This window comes from Aethalodelphis obliquidens, unplaced genomic scaffold (assembly GCF_003676395.1).
Source record: "Aethalodelphis obliquidens isolate GAN/ISIS:26980383/991018 unplaced genomic scaffold, ASM367639v1 scaffold35, whole genome shotgun sequence".
Taxonomy (NCBI): domain Eukaryota; kingdom Metazoa; phylum Chordata; class Mammalia; order Artiodactyla; family Delphinidae; genus Aethalodelphis; species Aethalodelphis obliquidens.
In genome coordinates, this window is record NW_020837979.1 from 13,373,506 (window position 1) to 13,382,464 (window position 8,959).

The following is an 8,959-nucleotide window of genomic DNA, read 5'->3' on the forward strand; positions in this document are numbered from 1 at the left end:
ATGTGTATTATATATATATATACTTTTTCATATTCTTTTCCATTATGGTTTATCCCAGGATATTGAACGTAGTGCCCTGTGCTATGCAGTAGGACCTTGTTGTTTATCCGTTCTATATATATTATAATAGTTTGCGTCTACTAATCCTAAGCTCCCAGTCCATCCCTCCCCTACCTCCTCTCCTCCTTGGCAACCACAAGTCTGTTCTCTATGACTGTGAGTCATTTCTGTTTTGTAAATAAGTTCATTTGTGTCTTATTTTAGATTCCACATACAAGTGATATAATACGGTATTTGTTTTTCTTTTTCGGACTTACTTCACTTAGTATGATAACCTTTAGGTCCATCCATGCTGTTGCAAATGGCATTATTTCATTCTTTTTTATGGCTGAGTAGTATTCCATTGCATATATGTGCCACATCTTCTTTATCCATTCATCTGTCAATGAACATTTAGGTTGCTTCCATGTCTTGGCTATTGTAAATAGTGCTGCTATGAACATAGGCGTGCGTGTAACTTTTCGAATTGTAGTTTTGTCCAGATATATGCATAGGAGTGGGATTGTTGGATCATATGGCAACTCTATTTTTAGTTTTTTGAGGAACCTCTATACTGTTCTCCATAGTGGCTGCACCAATTCACATTCCCACCAACAGTGCAGGAGGGCTCCCTTTCCTCCACACCCTCTCCAGCATTTGTTAGAAAATTCTTTTTTTTAATATGGCACATTATTTAATAAAAATTATATATAACATGTACATACAGAAAAGTACATAGAACATATGTGTACAGTTTTGTTTTGTTTTGTTTTGCAGTACGCGGGCCTCTCATTGTTGTGGCCTCTCCCGTTGCGGAGCACAGGCTCCGACGTGCAGGCTCAGCGGCCATGGCTCATGGGCGCAGCCGCTCTGCGGCATGTGGGATCTTCCCGGACCGGGGCACGAACCCGTGTCCCCTGCATCGGCAGGCAGACTCTCAACCACTGCGCCACCAGGGAAGCCCTGTGTACAGTTTAATATACATTTGTGATTATAAAGCAAAACTCTGCATAACTACCATCCAGGTCAAGAAATTCAGTATTCTGAAAGCCCCTGTGTGGTGTACCATTTCTTTTTTTTCTTTTTTTTTTTCTTCAGGCTCATTTAATCCATACAGCAAACCATGATATAGTTATTGTTTTTCCCCTTTTTACACATAAAGAAATTGAGATTGAGACTGAGAGAGCTTAAAACCTATGCCAAATCACCATGTTGCCATAGCATGAGCCGTAATTTGAATTCAGTCTGTCAGACAACCTCGAAGCCCCATACCCTATTCACTACACCACAGAGACCTCTCCAAGCTGGGGTAGATCTTACTTTCTGCTCTTATGGTGTACCACTTCTTAAATTCAGTTTGGTTTATCATAACATGAACAACTGTACAAATAGGCCTGTTGTTTTCATTTAAAAATTAATTTCAGAAAAAAAAATATTGCTAGTATTGATTTTTTTAAATTTTCAAGATAACTTGGCATTGGGAATTGTTGGCCCAACACTAAGATGCCTGAGAAGACTGTGGAAGATACTGTCGTTTCATGGTTTACAAAAGCCTTGGCCCCAGTTGGTAACGGTGGTGCCACAGCTTGTAGCCGAGCCCTAGGCCAACAGTTGCTCCCCTGCAGTCACTCCAGGCTCCGGGAAGTGGTGGGCAGTCCTTCTCGGTGACTATAACTGGTGCCACAGTTAACCGTTAATTCCCGTGAGCAGTACCTCTGTTCCTTGGTCATAAGTTGATAAGTAGTTTGGGCTTCCCTGGTGGCGCAGTGGTTGAGAGTCCGCCTGCCGATGCAGGGGACACGGGTTTGTGCCCCAGTCCGGGAAGATCCCACATGCCGCGGAGCGGCTGGGCCCGTGAGCCATGGCCGCTGAGCCTGCGCGTCCCGAGCCTGTGCTCTGCAACGGGAGAGGCCACAACAGTGAGAGGCCCGCGTACTGAAAAAAAAAAATCTCGTCAGGGTAGAAAAAAGAAATTGATTGTATAAAAAAAAAATACCCCAGATTAAAAAAAAAAAAAAAAAACAACTCTTGGGGCAGGTTGCCCGTGATGGTTGGGTGAAGGGTCCAGGACCCAAGGACCGGGAAACATCACACTAGACCAGGATTTCTCCGCCTCAGCACTTCCGATGCTGTGGACTAAATCATGCTTTACTGGGGCTGTCCTGTATGTTGTAGTGTGTTTAGCAGCATCCCTGGCCTCCACCCACTAGATACCAATAGCTTTCTCTCAGCTGTGACAACCAGTTTCCAGACATTGCCCACATGTCCCCCAGGCAGCTAAATCACCCCCAGTTGGGAACCACTGCCTTAGAGGGTAGAATTCACATGAGGCTCATGGTCCCTCCACTGCAGCTGTGGAGGAGGTAGGAGAGGCAACCCGGCTGAAGGCCCCTAATTTGGAGCAGGAGGAGGAATTAGGGCACAGATAGGAGGAACGCAGCAGGCAGATAGATGGAGGCAGTAAGTTGGGGAGGGGCCTTCTGGGTAGCAGTAAATGGCAGTGGGCAGAGGGAGGGTGGGTGCAGAGCTCTGCAGCTCTGAGGCGCCGGGCAAGGCTCCGTTCACAGAAAGCTGGGAGGAGTGTGTTAGCACAGAGCCCCGTCTCCCCTCTAGAGAATGGCACTCAAGCCTTCCCTTCCCGCTCCTGAGCCGACCTTGAGCTCTTAAGCAGCATTAGCTCTTTCTAAGAATTTTACCAGCTTTCCTCTTGACCTTGTAGAGAGAGTCATGTGAATCTCTCAAGTGGGCTGGTTCCTTGGAGAGAGACTGCAATCGTTTGACATTTATTCACTCATCAGACACGTGTCCGGCACCCACTTGGGCAAGGGCTGTGTGAGGTGCTAGGGACCCCACTGATCACCCAGGCCTGGATGGTCTGGCTCAACCAGCCCAGGCAGCCCTGGGAGAAGACAGTAAGCCTGTCGTCAGGCTACCCAGGTCACATCCCAGCTCGGCTCCTGGCTGTTGCGTCTCTTTGGGCCTCAGTGTCCTAGTACCTAGTCTGTAAAATGGAGTAGTAAGAATTCTTATCCCGTATGGGTGTTGAGAGAATATACAGGCTGTAGAGCAGTGCCTGGCATTAGTGAGGACTCAGTGATATTAATAGCATTATTTTAAATTTTTTTTTAAATTACAACTACTACATAAGGACTGTAATAGACGTAACAAGTGTCAGGAAAATTCTGAGGGACAAGTGATCAAAGACACACAGAAGTGGCTCTTTTGAGATGGGTCTTAAAGGATTAGTGAGACTTTAACAGGGGGGAATAAAAGGGTTGTGGGGAGATCATGCACTAAAATTCAGGCAGAAGCGGGAGACAGCAGGAAGTCACAGATTGTGAGCTTCTGAGCCCGGCTCACTGGGGGACAGCTGCTGGCCTTAGGGTCCGGAGCTGAGGGAGGAGGGTCCGGGAGGCCAGGAAGGAGAAGGGCCTTGTCAGGGGGACTCAGTCTGAATGGACATAAGTCCCAAGCCCCTTTGGCTTGGGCCTGCTTCATTTGTTACTTCTTTTCTCCAAAATAGATTTAGAAGAACTCGCCATTTTCATCCCATTCTCCCTCCCCTGGGCAGTGAAATACTGAGTCCGCTCCCTTACATGTCAGTGTTTCAGAGCTTTTAGAGACTGGAAAGCAAATTCGTCTTGCTGTCCCTGTGCTGTCCAGAGGGAACCAGGTGGGGGGGATGCTGGCAGCCACTTCACATGCGAGTCCAGCAGACGCACGGAGTACTGGCCTCCCTTGTCTGGGTGCCCGTGCTTCCCACCTCTGTGACCGCTCAGGAGGTGGTGTTGGCCATCGGTGTTCACAGGGGAGCAGATCTGCGGGCCATTGGGTCGAGATGCATTTTCCACCTGTCTCTTCTGCTGCTCACACGCTGCCTCAGGGCAGGGGCTGGACACCACCCTGGCAGATGTGGCTAATAAGCAGGGCATCTGTGCCAAAGGACGGTGTGTTTATTTCTCTGGAGCCTGTGGTGTTGTGCCCGAGGCTTTACTGAATCAGACCGGTGCTGTCTGGCATCCCCTTGCTGCTGAGACCTCAGTCCCAAGGTCACGAGTGTCCCCTGGGTGGCTCTGGCCTTTGCTTCACCACTCACTGAAACTTCCCAGAATGAACGTATATTTCCTGAGCACTTACCAGCCCCAGGGGGTGTGGTTCCATGAGCGAGATAGACCCCATCCTCGACTTTGTGGAACTTAAAAGGCTTGTGGGAGAGACAGACATTGAATAAACCATTGCACGTGGTGTGGATAAGGGCTAAGAAAGGGGACTATCTAGGGAGTGGCAGTAACGAACGGGAGAGGAACCTAATCTTCAGGGGGTGCTGAGGTCAGGAAAGGCTCACAGAGGAAGGAAGATTCTCCCTGGTATCTGAGAATACTGCTTAGGGGGCGGGACAGCACGGGGGTGTTGGGGAGACCCCCCTCTCTGAGCTGGCTTGTGACGGAATCCAGTGGGCTTCCCCAAGCTGCCTGTATCTTTGGCGCTGTGGCCATCCCTCTCTTTCTTAAATTTCTTGCTTCCTTTCAGACTACTCGTTTGTCCCCTTAGCTGTCTTATCTTGTTCCCCAGATATAATTTCGGCCTTTCCAGAGGATGGCCCCATTTTTGGCTTCATGACCTCAAACCACCCTGCTGTGTTGCCAAATGACAGATTGAAGGAGGTCGGTGTGGATCTGTAACAGGACGTAGAGGTTCCTAAGCGCGTCCCAGCCATGAGCAGAAAACCTTCAGGGCATTCAGAAAAATTAACCAAGCCTCACAGCAGCATTTTCTGTAGCTTGGAGGATGCTCCTTGCATCGAAGATGACATTTTCCATCAAATAGGATGAATGAAAATCACGTTGCTCTTTTTTCCCCTCTCTCTCCCCTCCAGGCTAATATTTGGCACCCTTTACCCTGCCTATTCTTCCTACAAGGCTGTGAAATCGAAGGACATTAAAGAATATGTAAGTAGCACTTTTGGGGGGCGGGGTGGTGGTGGTGATGGGGTTAGATGGGGGAAGCTGGGCGTGAAGTGCGGGGCGGGGGGGTGGCGCAGACGCCCTCTTTGGTGGGTACTGGGAAGCAGGGCAGTACGGCGACCTGCTGGGTGTGACCCAGGCGTCCTCTCCCGGCTAGACCTCCTCTTTAGAACTAGAGTGTGGAAGTGAGCACAGCGGGGAGACTTGGCAAGAGGAAATGGCACCTGGAATCGGAGGCCCCCAGTGGCCACAGGCCGCTCTATGGCCTTGGAAGGGTGACTTCACCTCTCTGAGCCTCAGTTTCCTTGTCTGGACTGGAAAGCAGCGTTACTGGGAGACAGTGTGGCACTGGAGGCAGGAGCACAGGTCCTAAAGCCCAGCAGACCCTGCCTAGCAATTCTGATCCCCATGCCGGTTCTGTGAGTTGAACACCCCACTGTGTAAGCCCTGTTGCTTTATAAGCTTTTAGAGGGCAAGAGTCACCATCGTCCTATGACTGTTTCCCACTGCACCTCGCAGAGGGCTGAACACACGGGCAGGGGATTAGGAGTACTTACTGGTTGGAGGATTGTATTACTGTTGGGTGATTCGGGTGCCCCAGTCACAGCCCTAAATGTGCTGGGCACCTCTGGGCAGGAGAACCATCAGACCACACCTTGATTGAAGAAGGCCTGTGGGGGGTGGCTGGGGAGGGAGGAGTGTCCCTCCCCAGGGGGGACAGTATCCCAGGTCGAAGTACAAAAGATACAGATTTTGTCATCAAGAGACTGAAGTCAGGTCCTGGCTCTGACGTCGGATTGGCACCATGCTTGACAAGAATCTTAACTTCCAGGAGCCTCAGTTTCCTCATCTGAGCAGTGGGGGATATCAGCAATCCCAGCGCCTAGTGTTGTGAGGGACAAAGGGTCTTTGCTCCGCTTTTACTCAGAGGAGGTCACTTGGCAAGTTAGGCACAGGCAAAGACATCATTCAGAGCAGGTTTGCAAGTTCTCAGCGTTCCCAGGATGTCCTTAGGATGAAACCAGCCACCTCCAGGTCAGCTCAACCAGAGCTGCCTACACCCACTCTCTGAGTTTCCTAGAACTGCTTGCCCGGCTTGCGTTTGCTACGAAGCAGGATATGCAGAGGATCCAGACGGGGCGTGTTCTCCTGTGGAGGCTGGGTCCCCAGTATGTGTCTGTGAACGCATCTCAGAGTGTGAACTATAAATAGCTGTTAAGTTGCAAGCACAGAACCTCATGATTCCTAATGGACTCGGCCCAGGGGAAAGCACTGGGCAGCCTCCTCCAGGTCTCCCTTTCCCCGACTGCTTCCAGCCTGGGGAGGGGGGATGCTGTGCCAGGAAAGGAAGCAGAGCAGGGGTCACCGCAGTTCAAGGTCTGATCCTCGGATTTGCAGGGGTAGAAACTCAACGCTGTCCGCTCATCCGGGAGAGAGCAAACCCTGGTGAATTGTTTTGCTCTATCTAAACTCAACAGGAGCCTGGTTTATGCCTAGAACGGCAATCATTAATTTAAACTGAAAAATATAACGGACGAGCAGAGCAGCTGTTTGTGTTGGCGGTGAGCACGTGCTTTGCCCAGGAGGGAAAGCTTGAGAGCTAAGATTAGACAGTTTCTCAGTAAAAATGGAACTGGAAGCAAGGCACCCAGTGGTATTACGGGAGACCTGCCTCCTTTTCCTGCACTTTTTCACATGCGCTCAACTCACACACTCGCATGCATGCTCACATGCTTTCTCCCACACGCATTCGCACTCACTTCTTTCCCTCCTTTTGACCAACAGACCCGTTTGTCCAAGAGAAAAACCTGGAAACTTCCTTTAACTCCTGTCCTTTCCTCACCACCCATCCCCACCCAGATGCCCAGGTGGTGACCATGACCCTTCCTCTGTATCCTCCTTAAAATCTTTCAAACCAGGTCTCTCCTTCTGTGCTGCCTCTCTCTTCAATGAGGCTGTCATCGTCGTTCCCTGGAATGTCACAGTGGCCTCCTGTATTCGATTCTTTTATTGCCACGGTAACAAATTACCATGAATTTAGTGGCTTAAAAGAACACAAATGCGGGACTTCCCTGGTGGTCCAGTGGTTAGAACTCCAGGCTTCCACTGCAGGAGGCACAGGTTCATTCCCTGGTCGGGGATCTAAGATCCCACAAGCTGCACGATGCAGCCCCCCCAAAAAACACAAAAAACCCACACATGTATTATCTCACAGTTCTGGAGGTCAGAGGTTGGATGGGTCTCACTGGGTTGGAATCAAGCCTCCTTTTGGAGGCTGTAGGGGAGAGTCCATTTCCTCGCCCTTTCCAGTTCCTGGAGGCCCCCTGCATTCCTCGGCTCGGGCCTCCTTCTCCATCTTCAGAACCAGCAGCATTGCGTCTCCCACCGTTCTTCGGTAATCCTGTCTCTCTCTGACCGCAGCCAGGAAAGGTTCTCCACTTGTAAGGATCATGTGAATACATCGGGTCTGCCTGGATAATCCAGGATAATCTTCCCATCTGAAAGTCCTTAACTTAATAACTGCAAAGTCCCATGTGTCTTATAATGCAATATACTCACAGGTTCTGGGGATTAGGGCGAGGCCATTTTGGGGGCAGGGGTGGTTATGCTGCCTGCCATACCGCTAACTGGTTTCTCCACCTCCCGTCCCTCATCTCATGCTCTGTTGTCTACATCACTTCGACAAGCCTTTGAAAAATGGAAATCTATTCATTTCACTCCCCCTGGATCCTTTCATGGCTGCTTATTACCTGCAGGATGAAGTCCAAACTCCATTAGACAGCGTTGAACCTTCTTGATCTTTCTCTCTCTACTTTCCAGCCACTTGTCTACAAGCATTCAGTGCTTCTTTTTTTTAAAAAAACATTTATTTATTTTCTTTATTTTTTTGGCCGTGTTGGGTCTTAGTTGTGGCACGTGGGATTTTTTGTTGCAGTGGGTGGGCTTCTCTCTAGTTGTGGTGCGAGGGCTCCAGAGCACATGGGCTCTGTAGTTGGTGGCACATGGGCTCTCTAGTTGAGGCGTGCGGGCTCAGTACTTGTGGCGCACAGGCTTAGTTGCCCTTCAGCATGTGGGATCTTAGCTCTCTGACCGGGGATCGAACCCGCATCCCCTACATTGGAAGGCAGATTCTTTACCACTGGACCACCAGGGAAGGCCCACGTTCAGTGCTGTTCTCAACACCCAAAGTGTGGTCTGTGGACCGGCATTATCAACATCACCCGGGAGCTAGTTAGAAATGCAGAGTTTCAAGCCCTACCCAGACCTCCTGAATAAAAATGACATTTTTAACAAGATCCTCAATTTGAGAAACACCGCTCTTGACGTTCATAGCTTTTTATGTCTTTCCAAACTTACTGCAGTAGTCAAAGATTTGAGACAAAAACTTAAGCAGAACGGAATTTACGGGAATTTGCAGGATTAACTAGAAGCCGGGGGAAAGATATTCAGAAATTGGGGAAGATCTGAGAAGGCTGGGTGACAGCCAAGCTTATACCTCAGGAAGGGTCTGGTTAGGAAGCTGCTGCCCAGGTCACCACCATGGAACTGTCTGCCAGCTGCCCATGGCTTTGGAACATTTCATGAAGATTCAAAACCCTGGATAGGGGCATTTGATTTTTCCAAGCCTGGATTATAGGCCTTGCCTCCCATAAAGACCTGCATGCTGGGAGACGCCCTCCAAATGAGAAGGCTTTGGATGCGGGTAGTTTAACAAAAATACATACACACGCGCGCGCACACACGCGTGCACACAGCCCCCCTCAGAGATCCTGCACGTTTGGTTTCAGACCACAACAATGAAATGAATATCACCAAAAAGTGAGTCACACAAACTTTTTGGTTTCCTACTGCATGTAAAAGTTGTTGTTGGGCTTCCCTGGTGGCGCAGTGGTTGAGAGTCCGCCTGCCGATGCAGGGGACACGGGTTCGTGCCCCGGTCCGGGAAGATCCCACAT

General features: G+C 49.7%; 1 protein-coding gene across 12 annotated transcripts in view; it reads left to right on the forward strand.

Moving 5' to 3' along the window:
• Positions 1-8,959, forward strand: part of REEP1 (receptor accessory protein 1) — a 129,948-nt gene that overhangs the window by 48,041 nt on the left and 72,948 nt on the right. For all 12 annotated transcript variants that reach the window (XM_027129142.1, XM_027129140.1, XM_027129138.1 and 9 more), the window contains one exon: positions 4,916-4,988. In XM_027129142.1, coding sequence (XP_026984943.1) covers positions 4,916-4,988 — 73 coding nt within the window. The remainder of the gene's footprint in view (positions 1-4,915; positions 4,989-8,959) is intronic.